We start from the raw sequence: 26118 nt of genomic DNA on the forward strand, positions 1-26118 counted from the left end.
ACCAAACCCTATTTGGCGGTTTTAATTGCATCAAACCATTCCCGCGGGTCAAATTAGCATCCCGAATAATGATATTCAGTGTTTGGAGTCTTGAAACTCACATAGTACAATAATTTATCATCAATTTTTTTTTTTTTGACAAAGGCTGAAATGATTTGCCCTAAAAATATTTTGGTTTTTTTTTGGTGACCCATCATCCATCGGCCTATAAATTTTGAGGCCCGACCGCCTTTGTCAGGTCAGGACGGGCCCGAGCCCTTTTTGTAACGGAAAAAGGTTTCTATAGTACCAAATTGATGCTTTGAAAAAAAATAAAAATAAAAAAATCCGAAAACATGTACCAAACACGATTATTACTGCTGATTCTAATCTTTTGAAAATGGCAACAGAAAAATTGAAAATTGTAACGCTTCTAAACAAGTAGGTCCACCATCAGATTGCTTGATTTCATCATTTTTCATCATAGTACTACATTTATGCTTTGCTCTATACAAATCCCAATCTTCCATTCCTCCCTCACAAGAAAAAGGAAAATATCAAAAATTGTACAAGAATAATAAGATAATAATTTGACTTTAATTTCTGGGGAAAAAAATATTTTGTATCTTACTATTTCCAATATTTACATTATTGATAATGGAAATGATGTGAAATTTAAATCATGTCCTCATTTTTGGACCACTGCATTCTGTTGCTTGTTTTTGTTTTTTTTTTCTAAAAATAGTGTTTGGAAAAAGAAAAAAGAAAAAAATCCCTTAAATGATGGAAATGCTCCCCCAAATGCTTTTTATACATATCATATTCTTTTTCTTTTTTCTTTTTTCTTTTTATGAGGAAAAAGGAAACACTTTTCAAAAACACTAATCCCAAATAGACTTGGTTATTTCACAACTATAATAAATATTATTACGAGACTTTACAAATGCCAAAAAACTAAGTTCACAGGCAAATGGCTCTTGATGAGAGCTCTAAGTCTTCTTCTTCTAACGCCCCATCAGCAGCCATGCCTTTTTCCTGCAAACCAAGGCCGAACACACAACACAAAAAATCAGGAGGCAATTGAAATTACACAACTCCCTTTGCCTAATTCAAAATCACAAATCCATCCCAGCCAAATTACAAACATAATCATTCTGAATAAAAAAGTTGAACCAATCTAAATCAAATATCAATGAAATTAAAACAGAATAATGGTATCAGTTCTTTTTAAAAAAAATAAAAGAAACATATAAACAATGGTTTTATACATGCTACATAGATTGTTTGTATCAGCTACTGTGTATGTTTCCACACGAATTCAATAACACCCTTAGTAACAACTACACAGTAAGGCCTTAATGATCTCCCTCTCAATGACAGGTCTATTGGTGCTCTATGGTATGAAGGTATGTCGGAACTTTCCTCAGGGAATTGGAACTACATCATATTTTTAACACCGGAACCTACCTACTTGGTTTGTCTAAAAAGATGCCACAATATTAACTTTCAGTCTATCACGGCCCCCTATGTAGGCTTTAAATAACCAAAATGATGATACGTTCATTGAGGTGCATCCCAACTTCATGAACTATAGAACAACTGACCACAAGCATGTCCTATAAGCATGCTCAAGTTAGGCTCAAGTGTTATTGATGAAATTCATTCTGATTCTCAAAGCCCCTTTCATTTCATTTTCTTCCTGTATAATTTTTTTTTTTTTTTTTTTTTTTTTTTAAGTATTCTCCCAAAATTTAAAGAAAATATTTAAGTTTGGATTATCACTTCAATTTCTACCAGGTCCTAGAAAAGATGGTGAAAAGTGAAAACGAAAAACAAAATAAAATGCCTCAAATTGGAAAAAAAGATTGAATGAGAAAGTCTTGACAAAATAAGGAATAAGAGAACATACAATGGGATCTTTAAAATTTCTTATGTGGAAAGGCGGGTCAGATATATCATCACCACTGAGAATTTTTGCTCCGCATCCTGCTGTGTCCACCGTTCCTACAGCCTCTTCATCAACCAAAACTGCATCTATGGTATTTTGTCCTGTTTTGGCATCAGGAATCTGTGCACAGTGCAAATGAAGTTATGATGGTCCACAAGGGAAGTATCTAAGGACTAAAGATGATAGGGTTCAGTTCCTGTCAATCAGCAATTGCCAGCTTGTCACCAATCTCTGCTTGTCACAAGAAAGTGAAGAGGGGCACCATCATTGCTTCACCAGACATATGATGAAAGTTCTATGCTAGCTACCAGTTACCTAACACAAATTCTAATTGCTCATGCCTAGGTCTGGCAGTTATAACCCTCCTTTTCCCCTCACATGTTTCACCATACACCCAAGGAAAAATATTAAGGTCAGAACGTGATGAAGATGAACACGCCTGCAGGGAAAATTTGAACTCAAGGAAGTGGATTGCCACAAACATCAGTACCCGAGAACAAACTAGAATTTTCACAACATGAGGGGTGTTAGGTGGATCAACTGTGAGTTTATGAATATAATGCCCCTCCATACTGTTATGTAGGTTCAATGTGACTGGCAACATCCTGGTAATTGTGATTGCAGACGAGCTTACTGAAATGAGAAGGCAGACTTGTACTTCCATTATAATAATTTGCCAGAAATTGGATCCAACAGTATACCTCAAACATGGCTTCTGTAAGTATATTTTCTAATATGGTTCTTAAACCTCGGGCACCAGTGTTCTTTGACATTGCTTTCTTTGCAATTAACCTCAGTGCAATATCCGTGAAATGTAAATTGACCTGCCACATTATAGAACATTTTACCACAAAGAGGTCCACCTCATCTGCATGGAATGTTAGAGACTTTCTACAAAAGGAAAATAAGAGTACAGTATTTCCTGACCGGGACATACAGTAAATCAAAAGCTTACATTGTTCATGCTGAACATTTTCTTGTACTGTTTACCAAGAGCATTTTTGGGCTCCGTGAGGACCTAATAATACCAAAAAATTTGTTAACCTTTTTGTGACCGAGTAAAACAGAAATCTGTAAAATTAGAAAATTTTCTTTTCCAATTACGACTCTACTACTATTGCTCAGTGATGCGTAAGCATCACAGGAATTAATATACTTATATGAAGATCAGTTCAAGAAGGCAGTATTACTTGTAGGATCCACTCATTGGATGACTAAAAAACTTAATATTCATAAATAAATGTAGCAAAATGTGAAGGTTGAGATGCATGTGCAGCAATAAAATGGATATAATAAGAAATGAAACAGAATGTTGGTTGGCTAAAAAACAACATATTCATAAAGTGGACTTAATCCAATGCAAATGTTGATATGGACCCTCGGCAATTGGCAAGACAAGAATGGATATAATAAATAAAAAATAAAACTAACACATTCATGAGACAATCGAAGTAACACTTGCTCAAAACGGAATGAGAGAACTAGATTAATAAGTTTAGGCCACACTTGGGGAAAAACAAACAGATGCACCAGCGAGAAAGACTACAGTAATGTGATCCATATTGAAGGTCAAGGGAAGGAGAAGACAGAACAACTAACAGGATTGAGATAGTAAGAAAAGATATAATAGAATGAACTATACAATTTTAATTATATCGAATGTAATGACAAAAACATATTCATGTAACGAACTCCAAATAGTTGGGAAAATACTTTATTGAATTGACTAGTATCAAGCCAACAAGGCAACGCACTCATGTCCAGAATAATCATCAATTTTCTTCTAAAACTGCAGGTGCAGGACAAGAACTGCCACCCATCACTATACAGCAAAACAAGCCCCCCCGTGTTTACCGACACACCATCAGGAGGAACAAAAACAATATATATTTATATATATAAGTAGAGGAAAAAAGGCACTCAAATAAATATGATAAATATATGAACACACCTGAACAAGTTGATCCTCGTTTAGAGCAGAAAGACTCACTAAAATAGGAAATCTTCCTACAAATTCAGGTATGAGGCCATATGCAATAAGATCACCACTTTCTACCTGAAATACCAAAAGCAACTTTCAGGCAACCTTTTCAGGGAATTTGGAATCTAAAACCTTATATTAGAAAAAAACTGAATATAGAATAATGAGCAAAATCTGCATATAGCCATGATACGTTTAAGTTCTCACAGATTCCAATAACGATGACGTCACTACAGCATTAGTTAGTCTGCCAAGTCTCATATTTGCACGAACTGGTGCTCCGAAACCGATAGAAGAATCCTGTCGTCTGTGACAAAGTAATGAAGAGTTCGAACTTTTCAATCCCATAGCCAAAGAAGTTATCTTTAGTAAATCATTTCTGAAATCAAACAACATTAAAGAATAATTAAATTACCTTTCTGAGATGGTCTTTTCCAAATCAACAAAAGCTCCACCACATATAAAAAGGATATTTTTTGTATCTATCTGACAATCATCTCATCAAAATAAGAAGATGAATAAAAGAATAACGATCCTATATGAAAATAGTGATGAAAGGTACAAGCAATAGGGAACACTTGTTCTTCCATGCTTTATGTTAGGTACAAACAACCATCTCGTGTTTCTTGGTAGAACTAAAAGATTATTATTTTCAGAGGCAGTGGAGAAAATCCACCCCTGGGTGTGCCTCAAAGAGAAGCATTAGAGAAAATGGTTCAGTGTATGCTTTGATCAAGCATTAAGAGAGTATTTATCAAAAGGAAAAAATATATATATATATATTAAAAATACTAGTTCACAGAAGTCAAATCTATGAAATATTCTCTCTTTAAGAATGATAAAATGCAGTCTAGTGTCAGCAGTAATGTTAAACTATTCCAAGAAAGACATTAAGATAAGAATGCTCCATTGTTCAATGTTGAAATAAATGTTGAAAAGAGAGTTCGAATTCAGCTTACTCATCAGCATTTTGAAATAAATGAATTTCCAGCTTATTTCGTCTCATTTTGACGATGCAAATAAATGAGTCCAACATCTATAAATAATCCAATTTTAGAGCTCTGTTAAGTATAATATATCTCAACTTCCATAAAATCTCTATTCTTTGTGCTCACTTTTCTATTTCCAATTTCCTTTTACACTCATGTTCTTCTAAAAGTCAATTGCCATAGCACTTCCAGTTTTTTATATCCATTAATATTCCTCAGTAATTTATCAAAAACGTGTAACGGGTATGGCGACTCGAACCAACCTCTTGTTTGACTCATTGATTTTAATTCTAAAAGAAATGAACATCTAGTGTTTCCTGTTCTAGTGCAGGTCGTTTTGAGAAAATAACGGTGATTACTCTAAGAGAAACTCCAGACTCAGAAGGTTTATGCCTCATTACCAGGTGCTGATACCTCTTGCATTAGGGAAGTGGAGTGCTTGAATTTATAAAAAGACCAATACAGCATATCAACTTTTGTTGGGAAATTTGGCCAGTAAAAGGCACAAATTTGGGAGAATTCACAGCAGTAGGAGCACAAAGTTCAGAACTCTCAATCTTTCTAAATTTAAGTGAAACTGAAATTTTGTTCTTCAAAATGCCAATATTTGGTAAAATTCCATAGCCTTCTGCTGATGATTTAACATATGAGCGTTTTTCTACTATTAGATAGTTTTTACTCATTTTGGTTTAATTCAACAATTAGTTTTTTGCATGGTTATTCAAGGCTCCATTGATCTCAAAACGTATTCGACTGTCAAGTCTGAGTCAAAATTTTGACCATGTCTATTCTTAATATTTCTCTTTTTTGAGGAAAAAATAGAGAGAAACATTTTAGGAAAAACATCCATTGACATTTCTGAAAAGAAGAGACAAATTAGGTAACAGTCATCACTCATCAGTTATTCTGGAAGGGATAACTCGGGTGGGAAATAGAAGGGATACTGTTCCAAACTTGTTTTAAGACACCCACTACCCTGGTAAAACACTTAATGCCAAAAGTCATAATAATGAAAGACTAACTTCACTTATGGTTGAGGCTAGATAGGGAAAGGACAGGAAGATGGAACACTAACTACAATCTCTTTTTTCCATTTATGGCCGTCTGTTTGTTCTATTTAGTCCCTTCAAACATCCCTACCTAGTTAGTTCACAATTTCACAAGAATTGTCTACAAAAGCAAAATCCATAACAAAAAATCTACAAGAATGGCATATACAGTGAACATTTATACTAGTGATCGCAAGAATCTGTACAACCATTTGACCTAACTGTTACATGACCTTAATATTTTTACAAATTATACAAATAGAAAAGAGGCGAAATCATTAATAATTCCAATGAGTTAATGAGGAAGAACAACTGTAACAACAGAATTTGAGTATCAATTTGAGGCAATGCATAGAATTCAATGACCAACACAAGCGTAGAATGATACTTATCAGTGACGATATATAAATAAAAAATAAAATTATACTTATTACATAAATACAAGAAACAATCACTTGGAAGGCAAAGAGTGAAAAGAAAAAAGACAGAAATAGTGTATAAGGCTCAGGATACCTGAATGCTATCACCACGAGGATGCCTTCGAGCTCTATTATCAGGAACATTAACTATCTGAACAAGAAAATAAACAAAATAAATAACCAACAGATGATGATGTTTAAAGCATCAAATTTGACATTATCAGATCTATAGACGAATAAGTACGGAAACAATTAAACCACTGGACCACTGTCCCAAGTGAGTATAACCCCTCCTCCCCAAAGGCAGGTGAGGGTTCGAGTATTCAAACATTAACCAGTATGAAAACAATTAAACATAAAAATAAAGCTGAACCACTGGAAGCAGCATAACACCTCAGATGCATGGCTGGAAAGACTTGATCAAAATTAAACAGAAAAGGCTATAAAGCTAATGCACTCACGGTTCCTTCCAACATTTTCAGCAATGCCTGTTGAACACCCTCTCCAGATACATCTCTGCCGATATTTAAGCTCTCAGCCTGAACAAAAATTTCAAAGAGAATAAAAATAAATCAGACATAGAAATATTACATTGCTCAATCCATAACCTAAGAACAACCTTCTTAGTTATCTTATCAACTTCATCGATGTACACAATCCCTTGCTGAGCTGCTTCCACATTAAACTCAGCAACCTAAAGGCCAACAAAAACAATCAAAATTCATACATACATACATACATATATATATATATATATATATATAGGTGGAGAATGCAGGCAGAAAGAAGTGGCACAAAACGCTAAACCATTATTACACATGGAAAAAACTAATTTTTTTAACAAATAATGAGAAGACAGATAACTGCATGCATGAAATAGAGCTCCTAGCTGACAAGATGTAAGATAAAGTTGGACAGAAGGCTCATAAGCACAACTGCACAAGGGCAATAGCATTATGCAAAGACATTAAACTATTTACATTAGAATATCAGTGAATTGAATTTATATAAAATCAATCAAGAGGACCTGAACTCACAATCAAATTCCCAAGACGCCATAAATTGATAGAAAAGATAAAGGCTGCTACTCCCTCCATCCGATACTAGATGCCATGCTTTTAGGATGTCCCAAAATAAGCGTCCACTTTCCTTTTGAGATGTTAATTTTCCCAAATTGTCCATAGCTTTTGAAAAAAAATCTCAAATCAATACGGCAAATGTCCAGATTTTGTCGGGTTAGTTAACTTCAGGATTGGGCACAGTATGAAAGAACTTTTAGATGCACATATTCCCCTGGGGGACGATTGGTACATGGACCTAAGGGTCTTTATGACACAATCAATAATTTGATTCGTTTTCAATTAGGCCTTGCTCTAGCTTCTTTAGGGGTCGATATAGTCCGTGGTGTCAAGCCCCCATGCATGCACCTCATCGGATGTTGCCCTTGGAACTGGTAAAACATGAGAAGCAGATGACATAGTTTTCAAAGTAGGAGTCCCAAAAGGACTTATTATGGAACGGAGGGAGTATTAAAATTACTTATGGACATATTAAGCAAAATGTTTCATAAACATGATTAAACAAATATGTTCTTTCAACATTCATATGCTTGCCATTCATTTAAAATGTGAAAATTCGTAAATAATATTTTGACATTTATGTATAAACAATATAACATATTTTATAGGTCAACCCATTCCGAAATCCGCCTTCCATATCAAGTAGTGTCTGGCGGGTGCGGACCAGAGACAACACGACAACGAAATATTAGTATTATCGCTGTAGTACCTATTATATGAGGTCAGTAACATGAACCTATAAGATTCCTCAAACCACCAATTGCAAAAAACTTGGGATTTGTGACAAAAAATAGTCAGGAGAAGTTATATGCAGGAAACAGACTGGATGTATATGCACCCCTATTAAATTTGGGGTGGGCCCAATTGAATGTAAAAGCTCAACTAATGGGTGTGTGTATCGGCATATGCATATGCATATTCACACATCATCATCAACAACAACAACAACAAGAAAAAAGGAGTATATGCGACACAATATACATCTACACGTCAATTAGGCATCTCACTCTTCCATACATCAACTTATAAATCTAAGAGGTGGCTATTAGACATAAAGAAGCATGGGAGAGCAAGAACAGGGAAAAAAAAACATAAAACAGGAGCCATAAGAAACAAAACATCACAAGCCATCTCAGAAGCAACAAATTAAAATATTGAATTATAAAAGCTCTTGAGGATGTAAATTGAGATACAATGACCTAAAGGCCAAGCCCGAACAAGATACTTCTTTCATGTATTTATCCACACTTCAACAGATCAAGATATTTTCGACACATATGTTCTTCGGGTGAACTAACTTGGATCCCCTAGGGGGTATCTGAAATCCAAATTATAAGAAATCCTCAGTCTTATTTAGTGCCTATTTCCTATATTGGTAATGATAAAAGATTTGTATAGTAGAAAGGAACTGAATTGAAAATATAGATCTTTGCAATGGGGAAACGGGTCCACACCCTTCACAGTCACAAGTCAGCCTTTTAGGTTTGAAGAAATTGTAGCTAAGCATTCAGGCATCGGCAGTTCTGCATTTCATTGGCTTATTCTTATTTTACTGGTTAGTAAAAAGATTATTTCTTTCACATGATACATTCACACAACCAAACTCCATAGATATTAATCATATCTCTTTCACATTGATATATTAACATACCAAACTTCATATAGATTCAAATCTATCAAGATTACTCTGCACATTTGTATATCAGACACATGGAATGAAAATGACCATACCGTAAGTAGTTTGGACAATATGGATTCCACATCTTCTCCAACATAACCTGCCTGAGAGAGAGCGGATAGAGAGTCAGTGCCATTCATCCAAGCTAGAGAAAATGTTTATCAACTCTACATCGGAAGATATTCAAGACAATATGCAGTAATAGTGTATTATGGCAATTGAAAGAAGCCAAAATCATATTTGCATGCATAAAAAACAGTAGTCCAGAGAGACTTGTACAAGGATCCTGCCATTTATAATGAAAATAGAGTAAGGGTATCCCTTAGTATCAAATGGAACTTCTACAAATTGACAGCAACTAGAAGAGTAACTAAGAATGCCCCTAGAAGGATTTATTTTTTTTTTTTTTTTTTTTTAATGTCTTTGGTAAATCATGGCAATCAATGAAATCATTTATGCTTAAACTTATAAAGAACGAAAAGAATATTTTTGCAAACAACTAAGAAAGGAAGGGTGAAAAAGAAAGAGAGAGAAATTGTGAAAAAAAGAGCATACTCTAAGATACAAAAAGGAAATCAATCATAAACAGTATCACTTTTCTACAAGCTTAACACTTTGCAACCAACAAACTTGAAGAAGTAACAGTTTTATAAACTGAAGCAGTGTTGACCCTTTTAACCACTACAATGGTGTCACACCGATTGCTTCATTCCAAGGTTCCTGTCCTTCAGCTGCCTAAATAAAGCAAATAGATATTCCTAGGGAATTTATGAGTCTGAACCATGGTGTTTAAACTCCTACCAGTAGGAACTAAACCAAACTATGGAAATGATATATGTGGAACCAGAACAAACTGCTAGCGTAGATGGATGTTTAAACTATTTTGTGCTCCATTGTTTCTCCATCATCCTAAAATAGCACAAATCTTTTGACTAGTAACCTTTGCATCAGTCATAATAGTTCCTTTCCTAAATCATAATAATTTCCATAAGAACCAATTATACTCTTCACACTTCAAGAATCTAACTGAACTCCAATGGCCTCAAGTTAAACAACAAATTTACATCCAAACTTTGTTTAGCAAGAAGCTATGGAGATTTCCCAATGCATCTTCATTGTTTTAGCTCGAACACCTCCCTCCATTGAGAAGATGACACCTACATAGGTCCACCATCCCTTCGCAAAGAATTCCTTTCCATTATCTAGGTCATAACTTCCAAATTATAGCAAAGATGGAAAGTATCTTAGTAAGTTAAGAAACGATTATTAGAGCAGTTATTTAACTTCTTCCTGATGGAGATCAGGGCATTACTCGTACACACAAGTTGCACATGACTCTCACCTATGCTTGGACAATGGGCAAGGACAGATAGGTCTTAGAGTTCTATATATTTTAGGAATTATAACAAATATGAGTAGTTTTCGATATTTCCTTTTAATTAGTATTAGGTTCTGTTTGCTTATAAATAAGGTATGTGGTCTTGCAGCTTTGTTGGAAATGAGCAAAACTACTTTCCAATTTTAAGCATAGACATGGCTACATGTCTCACTAGGTTCATGGCAACAATTTTTTTTGACTTTTTATGTTGGCGGCAGCTATTTTAGACTTTAGGGTCATTGTATTGCCTATATATACATAGGCATATGTATTAAGTTGATGACCTTTTGATGGTTGAATAATATTGAGTATTGAATTGCAGAGTGCTTCTCTCCTCTCTTCTTTCCTCTCTCTTGGTTTACATCATTCACACCATCCATTCTACATCACTTCCAAGACTCCAAAACTAAATAATCCTTTCAAACAGCCCAACCCCGTGACTTAATTAACTGCCACTATGGGCGATTTCACCCCACTAGGGGCGATTTTAAGGCGATAGTGACTTTGTCCTTTTGTTTTAGTTTGCGATGAAATCTTATTTAGAAACTGCAAGGATTCCAAGAATTTCACTGAGAGGGGATGTGAAGTCGGCAGTTCCACATTGAGGGCCGTCTTTGTACATCGACGGGGAGTCCGTCGGAGGGAGGAAATCAGTTCTCTCATCTTGCTTGGTTGGTCGTTTTGATAAGGAAGTTGGGGGATGTGATCGGGTGGAGGAATGGGTGGCGAGAGCATGGAACACGTCCTATGGAGTGCGGGTTACTCCCTTATCTGATTCGTTGCTCCTATTTAGGTTTCCTTCCCAGGCCAAAGTTCAACGTGTGTTGAAGGAAGGCCGGCGTCAATGGGGATCTGCAACCTTGCGGATCGATGTGTGGTCTTTTAGGGTTGGTTGTTGCGGCGTTCTTAGAGACAAAGGTCTCAAACAAATCCGGATGTTTGGACTTCCCCTTCATCTATGGTGTCATGCTTTATTTGTTGAAGTAGGGGAGTTGTGCGGCGGATTTGTGGGAGCTGTTGCTGATGAAACAAGGGACGCCGAAAGCGTTCGGATTTCAGTGAGAATAGGATCGACCTGTCCGCAATTTGTGTTTATTAATGATGGCACTTTCTGTTACAAGGTGACGATCTGGGAAGAAATTGCGCCAGCGTTGGTTCCCTCGACAGAGAGTATTGAAGGCAGCAACGGCTCTCCTCATATGACGGAAGAAGGATGGGTGCGAGGAAGATCAAGTAAACGACACGTGCCGGTCACGCGCGTTACAGCTGACAAGGATACATTTACACGTGGCGCTCGTAGAGGCTCACTTCCAGATTCGTCCCTATCCTTATCTACAAGGGTTGGTGAGGAGGTTGGGCTGGGCCGCACAGATTGGCCTAAAGTTGATTTGGGCCGGAGGGGTTATGGGCAAACTAAAGTGTTAAGTCATTTTGGGTCTGGGAGGAATGGGCTCAAGTCAAGCCCAATTTTGGGCCTAAGCCAGCCTACACTAAAAGACGGGTTTTAGAAGGAACCAACTCATTTTCTTTTTTCTTTCTTAACGAACCAGATTCGAGACAAGCCCAGGTTCAAATTCAAGCCCAAAATCAAACTCTCTCCTCTTCTTCATTTCAGCGTTGGACTAAGAAAGAAAAGTGGAGACGGCCGGTTGCTTCAGCTAGTCGCCAGGGTACTCGATAGACTCGCACTAAAAAACAGAAATGGGTAGCACGCTCTCCTTCTCCTTCTCCAGGTTCAACCTCTGTTTCTCATTCTAAGAACTCATCTTCTACCCTTTCTTCGTGTGAGGTGATGGGAAATGGTGAAGGTGGTGTGGAGGATCATTTGGATCAAAAGAAGGGTTTTTCTAAAGCCATTGTTCCACGGGATACAGAGTCATTGTCTTCAATGACCAAGTCCAGAAGTATTGGTTGTTCCAACGGGGTGACAGTTTGTGTTGGACGGGACCTTCATTTTAAGTTGACAGATGATTTAGCCTTTACTTTACTTAACGAACTTAAGCTCTATGTTGCTCTAAAAGGCTTAAATGGTCTACCCTCCGTGACTGGGACGAACTACACCCATGATTTGATGACAAATTTTACGGATGACCCTGGAACATAGTTGAATCTGCAATTAAACTTGTATCAGAACAATGTTGAAAGCAAAGGGGAGGACTTTGAAGATCAGCTTTCTTCTCAACAAATCTGTCCTTTTGCCTGGGATATTGATCAATCTGATGTGGACATTATGGAACCCTTAGCAACTGTGCACCCTGATTGCTTAGAGACGATTAACGATTTGGGTATGGACTGGGTGTTGGAAAATATTGGTGAGGTCAGTGAAGCTTTGGGTGTCTCCTCGGAAGGAGATGATGATCGAACACAAACCATTCTTCATGATATTGTGGCAGGAAACAATAATACATAGACCTTTAAAAGCACAAAAGTTGTTAAAAATAGGAAACATGCACATCGGAAAGGAGATCAGGAGGTTAAGAACCTTATTTCCAATGTCAATTACGAAGGGAAGGATGGGGTGAATAGAGAAAGGGGAAGGACTAGAAGTGGGAAGCAGGGAGGAGGGGCACTGATTATTTTTGGTTCTCAATAAAGATACGAATTATCACATGGAACGTCCGTGGGTTAAATGATCCGGACAAAAGAAAGGTGGTTAAAGTTGCTTTAAGGAAGTGGAATGCCCATGTTATTTGTTTGCAAGAAACCAAGTTGGTTTCTATTTCTGATGATGTGATTAGAAGCCTTTGGGGAAGTAAGTTCGTGGATTGAGAAGCCTTGAACGCCTCTGGTACATCAGGCGTCATTCTTATTATGTGGGATCATAGATGGATGTCCAAAACGAATTTCTAGAAAGGGCTATTTTCTTTGTCATGCGTGTTTCAGATGGATGATGATAACTTCAGTTCGTTTATGGACCCGTTATTGATTGTGATAGACCTGTTTTTTGGCAAGAACTTAGCTACATTAAGGAATTGTGGTCGTTGCCTTAGTGCTTAGGTGGGGATTTCAATTCTGTTCGGTCTCCATTTGAGAGATCCACAGGGGGGAGGTGGTCTTCGGAGATGACCCAGTTCTCTGACTTTATTGATGGTCACTTTCTTATTGATTTGCCATTGGAAGGGGCAACTTTCACTTGGTCTAGCGGCAGAGACCCAGTTACTCTATCAAGGCGTGATAGATTCCTGATTTTTGGAGATTGGGAGGAAAAGTTCCCGGATGTCACTCAGGCAGCTTTGGTTAGAGTCACGTCTGATCATGTGCCCTTAGTTCTTGATTGTGGAGGTATGAGATCTAGACGTACATCATTTCGTTTCGAAAATATGTGGTTGAGAGCTAAGGACTTCCAAGGGAAGGTCCAGTCCTGGTGGGGGGAAGCAATGTTTACTGGCTCTACAAGCTATGTGCTTGCTAAGAAGTTTCAGATTCTCAAATCTGAGCTTAAGAAGTGGAACAAAGAGGTGTTTGGGAATCTTGAATGGAAGAAAAATAAAGTCCTGGCTGACATTGCTAAACTTGATCGTCTTGATGAGATAGGGCAAGAAACAGAATCTCTACGCTCTAGAAGAGTGTCATGTCAGGCGACTTTTGCTGAGATTGCTACTTTGGAGGAGATTTCGTGGCGTCAAAAATCTCGGGCTGACCGCAATACTAAATTCTTTCACAGGCTTGCTAATGCTCATAGAAGATACAATAACATTGGGCGTATTCATGTGAATGGTTCAGAGCTGTGGAAAGAAGATGAGGTGTGTGGGGGTATTATTTCTTTTTATCAGCAGCTCCATACCGAGACTTTGGAATGGAGACCAAAACTTGACGGTTTGCATTTCGATGCTATTTCTACACTGGATAGTGATATGCTTGAGGTTCCGCTCTCTGAAGAGGAAGGTCTTAAGGCGTTATCCAGTTGTAATGGTGATAAAGCTCCAGGGCCAGATGGATTCACTATACGGTTGCTTAAGGAGAGCTGGGAGGTGGTGTGTAATGAGGTAATGGGCACTTTTCAAAAATTTCATTCTCATGGTACGTTTGAGAAATCATTGAATGCATCTTTCATTGCTCTTATTCCTAAGAAGGGTAACACTTCTGACATTAAAGACTTCCGGCTAATCAGTCTAGTGGGATGTATGTATAAGCTTATTGCCAAGGTCTTTGTTCTTAGAATGCGAAATGTTTTGGATGGAATTATCTCAGAGTCACAAAATGCTTTTGTTGGTGGTAGACAGATTTTAGATTCCGTTCTTATCGCAGGAGAATGTGTCGACTCCAGGTTGAAGAGTGAAGTTCCTAGTGTCTTATGCAAACTTGATATCGAGAAACCTTATGATCACGTGAATTGGAAATTTCTTCTTTACTTGCTTCGGAGAATGGGGTTTGGGGATCGATGGATAAAATGGATTGAATCTTGCATCTCGTCAGTTATGTTCTCTGTGCTTGTGAACGGCTCTCCTGCTGGTTTTTTCCCGAGTTCACCTGGTTTGAAACAAGGAGATCCTTTGTCGTCTTTTCTTTTCCTTATTGTCATGGAGAGATTGAGTAGATTAATGAAAAGGACAGAGGATCTGGGTTACATAAAGAGGTTCACTGTTGGTAGAGATGTCGCTAACCAGATTGAGATATCCCATTTGTTGTTTACAGATGATACCTTGGTTTTCTGTGATGCTAATGTTTCCCAACTCAGGTATTTGAGGTGCATTCTTATATGCTTCCAAGCAGTGTTTGCTCTTAAGATTAATGTTGGAAAGAGTGTGCTTGTCCCAGTGGGGGATGTCTCTGATATTTCCTCCTTAGCTGTTGTTCTTGGGTGTGGAGTGGGTGCTTTTCCACTCCCTTATCTGGGATTACCTTTGGGAATCTCCTCCAGGATAGTGGGGACTTGGGATCCGGTGATTAACAGGTACGAAAAAAAATTGGCAGGGTGGAAAAAACAGTATCTTTCGAAAGGGGAGAAGGTCACTCTTATTAAGAGCACCCTCTCGTCCCTTCCCACATATTTCTTATCTCTGCTTCAAATCCCGTGCTCTATTGCTGAACGGATCGAAAAAATTCAAAGAGATTTTCTTTGGGGTGGTAAAGGAGAGGAGTTTAAGTATCATCTTGTTAATTGAGAGCAGGTTTGCAAACCTTTGAAGTTTGCCGGTTTAGGAATTCGGAAGTTGGTCCCTTTTAATAGAGCCTTATTGGGGAAATGGTTATGGAGGTTCGGTAAAGAGCGTCATCGACAATGGAGAAAAGTTATCCCTTGTCGTTTTGGTGAGGAAAGTGGAGGTTGGTCCTCTCGTCTTGTTTCTATTACCGGGGGCGTTTGCGTTTGGAAGTTCATTCGGAAAGGTTGGGATGTGTTTTCCACCCATATTCGGTTCAAGGTTCATAATGGTATGAATGTTAGATTTTGGGAAGACTTATGGTGTTGTGATCAGTTGTTGTCTCTTTCTTTTCCTCGTCTCTTTTGCATTGCCGAGAATAAGCATGCTTATGTAATTGACTGTTATCATCTTGATAATAGTGGAGTTACATGGGATGTGCGTTTTAGGCGTTCTTTTCAGGATTTGGATATAGCAGAAGTTTGCGTCTTTTTGAACCTGTTGTATAGACAGAAGGATGTTGGCAAAGGTTGTGATGACATTTTGTGGACCCCCTCTCTTCATGGTAGATACGAAGTTCGATTCATGTTCTTGTGTTTGTCTAATTTTTTTTTTTTTGATAAGTAAATTGTATTAAAAGCGTTCAAAAGGGGAACGCGACCCAAACTATACAAAGACAAAACGGAGCCTATGAATTCAAAGAGCTCATAAAATCAACAATTTCCTCAAGAGAGGAGTAGTCTCTCCCCTGACCCCAACAAAACAAATTACAAATGATAGAAAATTTTAACACCCCAATGGAGGATTCCTTTCCCTCAAAAGATCTTCCATTACGCTCTCTCCAAAGGCTCCACCAAATACAAAAAAGGATCACCCTCCAAAAAACTCTGACCTGAGCCCCCACCCATTGGCCCCTTCACATATCTAACAACTCCCAAGAAGACCGAGGCATGACCCAATGAATACCAAACAGGCCAATCATCAAACTCCAACAATCATGAGCCACAGGACAGTGCAACAAAAGATGATCCACCGACTCCCCATTAATCTTGCAAAGACAACACCTATTAACAATGATATGCCTTCGCTTCCTCAAGTTGTCCAAAGTCAAAATCTTACTCCAAGCTGCAGTCCACACAAAAAAGGCCACCCTAAGAGGCGCCTTAGACCTCCACACCGTCTTCCATGGGAATGAGGTACCATGAAAACCAGAAAGGCACACAAAAAAGGACCGGACCTGGAACATCCCCTGAGAAGAAGGCACCCAAATCAAGGAATCAGCCTCAGACCCCTCCACCTCCTGTCCGTAAAGAAGAGCCAAAAACCCAGTGACATCATCCAGCTCCCAATCCTGAAAAGCTCGCCGGAAACGCACATCCCAAGACAACCTTCCACTATCAAGGCGATAGTAGTCAGCAACCATTGCATGTTTGTCAACAGCAATCCTAAAAAGCCTGGGAAACAATAGGGCCAAAGACCTATCATCACACCATGGATCCTCCCAAATCCGAACAGTTCTTCCATCCCGAACTCTGAATCTAATATGTTTGGAAAAGGCATCCCACCCCTTACCAATGGCCCTCCACACCCCCACTCCGCTAACAGACCTGACTGGTCTAACTGACCACCCTCCTCTCTCCTCCCCAAAGCGACATGAGATAACCCTTCTCCATAATCTATGTCTTTCCTTACCAAATCTCCAAAGCCACTTACCAAGAAGAGCACAATTGAAAAGGGCCAATCTCCTAATTCCAAGCCCTCCCAACCGAATAGGCCTGCAAACCTGTTCCCATTTGACAAGATGATACTTGAACTCTTCTCCGCGACCCCCCCAAAGGAAATTACGTTGGAGCATTTCTAGTCTTCCAACAATAGAGGCTGGAATACGAAAAAGCGAAAGAAAGTACGTTGGAAGGCTTGACAAAGTGCTCTTCACTAACGTAACTTTACCGCCCTTTGACAGATATTGTTTTTTCCAACCCGCTAATCTTCTCTCGACCCGCTCAATCACCGGGTTCCAACTTCCCACCCTCCTAGCCGAGTCCCCCAGCGGCAAACCCAAGTACGAGATGGGAAAGCGTTGCGTCCCACATCCTAGAACAGCAGCCAGAGTGTCCACCTCCTGAACGTCCCCCACAGGAACAATCACACTCTTTCCCACGTTAACTTTCAAACCAGAAACAGCTTGGAAACAAACCAAAACACATCTCAGATACCTCAACTGGGAAATATCAGCCTCACAAAAAACAATAGTGTCATCCGCAAAAAGTAAATGAGAGATCTCCAACTTCTGAACTGATTCAGGGCCAATCTTGAAACCCCTAAGAAAACCCAAATCCACCGCCCTTCTCATCAGCCTGCTAAGGGCCTCCATAACAATAATAAAAAGAAAAGGGGAGATAGGATCCCCCTGTCTCAACCCACGAGAACTGCCAAAGAACCCCGAAGGAGAGCCATTCACCAACACCGAAAACCTGACAGTGGAAACACAAGAAACAATCCACTTCCTCCATCTCTCACCAAAACCCATCCTCTCCAACAGATAGAACAGGAAATTCCAGCAAACATGATCATAAGCTTTCTCAATATCCAACTTGCACAGAACACCAGGAGTCCCACTACGAAGTCTAGAATCCACACATTCGCTAGCAATAAGAGCGGAATCCAGAATCTGTCTACCCCCAACGAAAGCATTCTGAGACTCAGAGAAAACTCCATCCAGGACCTCCCTCAATATAAAGGCAAGGACTTTTGCAATGATCTTGTAAATGCACCCGATCAGACTAATGGGTCTAAAATCCTTGATAATCTGCGTAAGAGAGGTAATACCATTGTTAAATGGTACTGTCTCTGTAAAACTGATGGTGAGTCCGTGGACCATCTTCTTATGCATTGTCCTGTTGCATCTGATTGTTGGAATCTCATATTTAGTATTTTTGGAGTTTAGTGGGTAATGCCTAAACACTCTTTCCAATTAATTAACGCTTGGAGAAGATGCCCTATTACTGGTCATGCTTGTGATTTTTGGAAGGTTGCCCCACAATATGTTTGGTGGTGTATTTGGAGAGAGAGAAATAACAGAAATTTTGAAGGAAAGGAATCGTCTCTTGCAAACCTTAAGTCTCTTATTCTTCGCTCTCTTTTTTGTTATGTTAGAGGCAGCGCTTGCTCCTCGATTGATGATTTTTTTGTTCTATTGGACTCTATTGGTCTGTAGGTTTGGCTTTTGTTCTTTCGTTTTTGTGTATTAGGGACGCGTTCCCCTTTTGAACGTTTTTCTAATATATTTTTCACTAATTAAATTAAAAAAACAGCCCAACCCCTTACCATATCCAAACAGGACAATACACCTTAGATCAACCCAGGTTAAGTAATCAAGAGGTAAGCCCAAGGTTCACATTAGGACGAGCATACGGGGTCAATCACTCAGCTAACCAACCAATCAATCTTGCACCTCGTTTTCAAGGTCAACTCATTTAAGCATGCAATCAAAATATCACTATTAATTATTAACCAAGTCATAAACTTAGTTTTTCGCAAATTGTTTCTTTGGTTTTAATTGTATAAACTTAGTTTTTCCCAAATTGTCTCTTTGGTTTTAATGGTAATCTAATGCCACAACCTCAACCTAAAATTAAGGTTGCATATTCACTAGTAAACCTGCCCAAAAATAGATATCCACTATATATATGATTTCAATTTTCAGTTTTGTTCGGGTAAACCAACTGTCCGACCTAGATTTGAACCACTCGTGGTTGTTTTCCTAATTTCACACTTGACCTAAGCGATCTCATAGGAGAACCAGACTGAAGTCACTAAACAAATTGTCTCTTTGGTTTTATTGGTAACCTAATGCCACAACCTCAACCTAAAATTAAGGTTGCATATTCACTAGTAAACCTGCCCATGGTTCAATGGTAACCTAATGCCACAACCTCAACCTAAAATCAAGGTTGCATATTCATTAGTAAACCTGCCCATGGTTCGGTTCAGTGACTTCAGTCTGGTTCTCCTATGAGATCGCTTTGGTCAAATGTGAAATTAGGAAAACAACCACAAGTGGTTCAAATCTAGGTACCTGAACAAAACTAAAAATTGAAATCGTATATATAGTGGATATCTATTTTTGGAAAGAGAGATGAGAATTTATAACTTTTAAAGTGAACGCATCTTTTATTGCTCTTATTCCTAAGAAGGTTGGTGCTTCTCACATTAAGGATTTTCGACCAATCAGTTTGATTGGATGCATTTACAAGCTCATCGCAAAAGTCCTTACTTTCCGTTTGAGGGAGGTCTTGGATGGAGTTATTTCTGAGTCCCAGAATGCTTTTATTGGGGGTAGACAGATCCTGGATTCTGCTCTTATTGCCAGTGAATGTGTGGATTCTCGGTTGTGTAGTGGGGCTCCTGGGGTTCTTTGTAAGCTGGATATCGAGAAAGCTTATGATCATGTCTGCTGAAATTTTCTATTTTCCTGTTGGAGAGGATGGGATTTGGTGAAAGATGGAGGAAATGGATTGTTTCATGTGTTTCCACTGTCAGGTTTTCGGTGTTGGTGAATGGGTCCCCCGCGGGGTTCTTCGGTAGCTCTCGCGGTCTGAGGCAGGGGGACCCTCTCTCCCCGTTCCTTTTTATTATTGTTATGGAGGCTCTTAGTAGGTTGATGAGAAGGGCGGTGGATTTGGGTTTTATCAGGGGTTTCAAGAACGGTCCCGACCCCGTTCAGCAAATGGAGATTTCTCACTTGCTCTTTGCGGATGACACTGTTGTTTTTTGTGAGGCAGAGGTGTCCCAGTTGAGGTATCTGAGATGTGTCTTAGTTTGCTTTCAGGCTGTCTCTGTTTTGAAAGTCAACGTGGGCAAGAGTGTGCTTGTCCCTGTGGGGGAGGTTCAGGAGGTGGATACTCTGGCCGCTGCTTTAGGGTGTGGGACACAACGTTTCCCTATCTCGTATTTGGATTTGCCGCTGGGGGACTCGGCCAAGAGGGTGGGAAGTTGGGGTTGAAAGAAGATTAGCTGGTTGGAAAAAGCAATATCTCTCCAAGGGTGGTAAAGTTACGCTAGTGAAAAGCGTCTTGTCAAGCCTTCCAACGTATTTTCTTTCGCTCTTTCGGGTTCCAGCCTCGGTTGTTGGCCGTCTGGAGATGTTGCAACGTAACTTCCTTTGGGAGGGTCGTGGAGAGGAGTTTAAGTATCATCTTGTCAGGTGGGAGCAGGTGCGCAGGCCTCTTCAGTTGGGCGGACTTGGGATTAGGAGATTGGCCCCCTTTAACAGTGCTCTCCTTGGTAAGTGGCTTTGGAGATTCGGCAGTGAAAGGCATAGATTATGGAGAAGGGTTATTTCCTGTCGCTTTAGGGAGGAGAGAGGGGGGTGGTCAGCTAGGCCAGTCAGGTCTGCTAGTGGAGTAGGGGTGTGGAGGGCCATTGGAAAAGGATGGGACGAGTTTTCCAAACATGTTAGATTCAAAGTTCGGGATGGAAGGTTTGTCCGGTTTTGGGAGGATCCCTGGTGCACGGATAAGCCTCTGGCTCTTTTGTTTCCAACGCTGTTCAGGATTGCTGTTGACAAACATACTATGGTTGCTAACTGCTATCGCCTTGATAGCGGGAGGTTATCTTGGGATGTGCGATTCCGGCGATCTTTTCAGGATTGGGAGTTGGATGATGTCACTGGCTTGTTGGCTCTCTTGTATAGACAGGAGGTGGAGGGCACCGGTGTTCACTCCCTGTTTTGGGTGCACTCTTCTCAGGGGATGTTCCAGGTCCGGTCTTTTTTTGTATGCCTTTCTAGTTTTCCTGGCGCTTCCTTCCCGTGGAAGACAGTGTGGTTGTCTAAGGCGCCTCTTAGGGTGGCCTTTTTCATGTGGACTGTAACTTGGAGCAAGATTTTGACTTTGGATAACTTGAGGAAACGAAGACATATTATTGTTAATCGGTGGGGTCTTTGTAAGTTGAATGGGGAGTCAGTGGATCACCTGTTGCTGCATTGTCCTGTGGCTCATGATTGTTGGAGTCTCATTTTTGATTTGTTTGGTATTCATTGGGTTATGCCTCGGACATCTCGGGATTTGCTGGATATTTAGAGGGGCCAATGGGTGGGAGCTCAGGCGAGAGTCTTCCGGAGGGTAACCCCCTTTTGTGTTTGGTGGAGCATTTGGAAAGAGCGGAATAGAAGATCTTTTGATGGGAAGGAGGCCTCCATTGGGGGTTGAAATTCTCTATTATTTGTACTCTTTTTTGTTGGGGTTGGGGGAGGGATTGTTCCTCCATTGAGGATATTGTGGACTTTGTGGGTTCCTTGAGATCATAGTTTCAGTTTTTTGTATAGCTTGGGACGCGTTCCCCTTTTGAACGCCTTTTATACATTTTACTTATCAAAAAAAAAAAAGTGGATTGAACAAAACTAGATTGATATTTTCCGAATTAGTAGATCAACTAACACAACTTTTTAAGGTTATTCCAATAGATGCTTGACATGAACCAAAAGCATACTATATTAGAGGTGTATATAAGAAAGCACAATCAAGAAAAAGAAAAGAGGTTCGAAATCCAAGAACTAGGTACCAGTTTTTAGAACGAAGAAAGTAAGAATTATTTGAAAATAAGATGTTAAAAGAATCAGTACGAGATTTATAATAAAAAACCAATATAAGTGGAATAGGACAATGCATTTTAATATAAAAAAACATAAAAATAAAAAGTAAGGTTCTTAGAAAATCTAAAAGAAAAAGGATTGTTATCTCAGTAAACTCGAGGGTCGATGAGGACACCCAAACCACACTAAGAAAAAAATGGAGTGTTATTAAAAAGAATGACAAATAATGTTCTAAATATATAGATATACATTTCTTCTTCCATAAAACGTGCCTAACCCTGTCTCTCATACACGAACACATTGGGACACTTATCTAGATGGACTACACCCTGAAAATTGGGTTACTTAATGGAGTTAAGCTCACTGTATTTAGTCACTATGGCGGTTGATATAGATGATCTTTTGAAATTTTCATATCAACTTGAGAATGGAGAAATGAACCGAACAAACCAAGTTTACAGGTCTTAGTATTATTATACTTCTCAATCCTTTTGTCTGGTATTTGTTTTGGGTTGTCACCGTGAGAACTACCTGGGTGATACAATTTTAGGTTTGATAGCACTAACCGGACTAAAATGAGCCATGTGTACCAGTACTTTAGATCTATGTAAACAGTCCCGGTCCTCACTTCTCAGTTGCAGTTCAAAATTATCAATATTTCCATCACCTTTCTGATATATTGATAGCAAGAACTAATACAACACTAAAAGGCATCTCTTTCAACATAGAACAAAAGTAGAGAACCAATAGAATAAACCTGTGAATCATAAATATTGTAAAGCACTAACTAGCTCAAACCTGCCTGTGTTAATGCCGTTGCATCTGCAATAACAAAAGGCACATTAACCACGCGAGCTAGTGTTTTGGCGAGTAATGTCTTCCCTGTCCTTGCAGTAGAAGTTAAAATGTATGAGTCAGAATAAAAGTCCTTACATGCATAGCTGGATCTCACAGTACAGCCACAAGAAATGGTGAATTGTAATTCGAATGCAAGACAAAGCTTTTGCACTACATTCAACAACAATCGTGTGTAATTAGAAATTAACCCATCATACCTGAGCCTGTTGGACCCATCAGCAGCACATTGCTCTTTTCTAGCTCAACAAAATCATTATCATCATTTTCAACATCAGCCTTGCAAAATTCGGCACCTGACCTGGTATTGAAATCAACAGTGGTAGTCACAACCACGTATATCAATCACTTTGAATGCACTATCGACTAAGGAACAAAAAAGAGAGTAATTAGTATGAACCACAAAATTAAAATGTAGAGGCATAGTTCATAAATCATATGTTCAGTTAAATGTCTTTTTCTTGCATTTTTCATACTGTGTATTGTTATCATACGATGCATCATAAACATGGTTAAACTTATACAATAACTTTTAGTCAGGAAATATCATGCAAAAATATCAAGTACTTGGAAATGAAATGTTTAACAAGTAATGTACATAAATAAAAAACTTGGTACCAACTATTCGGTACCTAATTTCTAATTTTAATAAAAAGGTTTATACTTTATATTGAACACAAAAAACAAAAACAAAAAACAAACATAAAAAATCATTTTATAGCATTGGTTTTGCCGTTTTGGTACTAATTCGATACCACTTCTCTAATTTTAATAGGAAGTTTATATCTATATTCAATCGTAATAACAACTGCACCTAAAATTGGCTGAAACACCCATTGGGAACTCACTCTTTATGCAAGGCAGCATGATGTATTCTTTTGTAGTGGTTGTAAACTGCCACAGAAAGCACCTGCCATGGAAAGCAAATTGTTTCAACCAAAAATTCTGAAACTCTAAGAAATGCACAAATACAATAATCAATGACAAACTAAACTCCATTTGCACAATTATTAATGAAAATTCCAGAGATACAAAGAAAGACATAAGGAATTATAATCTTAGAATAGCCCTGGTTCATTGTAGAAATGCATATCAATAAACAGCATGCAATTAACTTCTAACTACAATGTGTGCAATAAAACGCTCACATCTTAATTAGAATTGAACTACAATATCTTCGTTAAGTTACAAAAATTTGAACCTCTCTCCATTGGAGAAATGACACCATTTCAATCAAAATCTTGAGTAGGATTTAACAAGATTAAATCAAAATTTGTGCAATAATTGCATTCCTCAAACCCGTCATCCTGTTCTTGTCAAAAAAATTACAAAAATTCACCATTAATGAAGCGAAATTCAAACCTTTTTAGCTCTTTCTTGCCCAATGACAAACTCATCGAGTCCCTTGCATATCTCCTTCGGAGTGGGTAAGTCCTTCCCCATATTCGACCCGCCCCAACCATTTCTCTCTCTAGAACACCCATCACCACCACTACCACCCGACCCACCACTCCCCGTCCGCACCACAGCATCCGACGCCACCGGCGTGCGCATCTCAGCCCCAATTGGACTCGCGGGCGTTGGGAAATCCTCCACCGTATCCCTACCGTACGACCTCAATTTCTCCCTAATCTTGGCTCCTATTTTCCTATTTTCGTCACCATCTGTGCAAACATTTCCATCTTCCTCCTTCCCTTTAACCCTACCAATCTCTATGAAACTCCCCTGCAACGGAACCAACTTCAACGGCCTGAAATAGAAGGCGGTCCTGCAATTAGGGCAGAGATTGAGGGCTTGGTATATACCCGTCTCTCCACCAGTGATTGACAACGGACGGTTCGAGAAGAGGACGTTCATGAGCTTGGAACACCGAGGGCAGTTCACTTCGGCGCGAATGTGATCGTACTCGTCGGAACTTCCATCCCATTTGTGCCTCTCCTGAAACCCTAGCCCTAGAATCGATTGGCGGTGACTGTGCGAGTAGGGTAAGAGTGTGAGTGGTGGTTTAACTGACAAATGGTAGAGAGAAGAAGAGGTTTTTGATAGGGACATGGATGTAATACTGCAGGTAATGTGTCTGAGTTTTGTCTTCCATCTGAATATCGCAGACATTTCTTCTTCTTCTTCTTCGAATTCAGAATATATGTTGCTCCGTGTGCATCTATGTGTGTGTATGTGTGTGTATAATAAAGAACAATGAACACAGCGAAACTGGGCAATCAGGCAGTCGGCCTTCCAAGCGCTCGTATGAACTCGAGTTTTGTGGCAAATTACAAATACAACCTTCAAGTTTCAAGTACTTGAAAAGCATTGAATAGTAATGAATACTTACAATTATACATCCTCTCCCACTCAAATACTTACAATTATACATCCTCTCCCACTCAAATACTTACAACCTTCAAGGTCTTCCTTGGATGGGAAACAATAAAAATTTTCAATTAAGGTAAATGTCTAAACTTTGCTGGGTTAGTTTTGTCTAAAAGACAGTTTCAGACCATGTGTGATTCTGTGACCATTTTGGATAAATTATAACCTGATCAGAAGATGACTAGTGTGATTTTCAAACGTATCAAATGACGATATTGGTCTGATTCTAAGGCAGTTTCAGGAATGACATTTGTTGGGCATGATAGATATTATGCTCCTTGAGGGGAGTGTATTTCTTAATATATTTATGTAAATTTTTCTAAATTAATTAGAGTAGTTAACTGATATATTGTAATTTATGTTTTACCATAAAGTTTCTCTGTATCTTATAAATTACTTTAAAATGTATTATAAAATATATTATTATTATATTGTGTAATACATTACCATATTTAGGTTTATCATATAAGATTTACGTTTTTTACTCTTCACATATCTCGACATTTATATAAACCTCATGTATCATATATCAATACAACAATGTACAATTTATCTCTTATATATCTCGAAGAGTAGGAATGATAAGTAAAATGATGAAGAGACAAATAAAGATGTAACTAAATTAGGAGAGTTGATGCGAGTTGCACAAAATTGAGGCAAAAATTAAATTTTTAAAGATGTGTCATAAGACCGGCTATGTTGTGTGGGCAGAGTTTT

General features: G+C 38.7%; 1 protein-coding gene across 2 annotated transcripts; it reads right to left on the reverse strand.

Moving 5' to 3' along the window:
- Nucleotides 1-760: 760 nt before the first annotated feature.
- LOC132294465 (CLP protease regulatory subunit CLPX2, mitochondrial) lies at nucleotides 761-25265 on the reverse strand. 2 transcript variants are annotated; one of them, XM_059792335.1, is made up of 15 exons: nucleotides 24394-25265; nucleotides 23880-23941; nucleotides 23232-23332; nucleotides 22975-23058; nucleotides 9176-9222; nucleotides 6985-7059; nucleotides 6827-6904; nucleotides 6460-6516; nucleotides 4324-4394; nucleotides 4116-4215; nucleotides 3879-3983; nucleotides 2883-2945; nucleotides 2629-2751; nucleotides 1889-2047; nucleotides 761-1014 (listed from the first exon to the last, which is right to left on the reverse strand). In XM_059792335.1, the coding sequence occupies exons 1-15, from the start codon at nucleotides 25141-25143 to the stop codon at nucleotides 940-942; spliced, it is 1950 nt and encodes a 649-aa protein (XP_059648318.1). In that variant the 5' UTR covers nucleotides 25144-25265; the 3' UTR covers nucleotides 761-939. The 2 variants fall into 2 exon arrangements, with proteins under 2 accessions (XP_059648318.1, XP_059648319.1); XM_059792336.1 differs by lacking the exon at nucleotides 6985-7059.
- Nucleotides 25266-26118: the final 853 nt, after the last annotated feature.

This window comes from Cornus florida, unplaced genomic scaffold (genome assembly GCF_030987335.1).
Source record: "Cornus florida cultivar Cherokee Brave unplaced genomic scaffold, ASM3098733v1 CherokeeBrave_3.0.0_Hap2_Chr02, whole genome shotgun sequence".
Lineage (NCBI taxonomy): Eukaryota > Viridiplantae > Streptophyta > Magnoliopsida > Cornales > Cornaceae > Cornus > Cornus florida.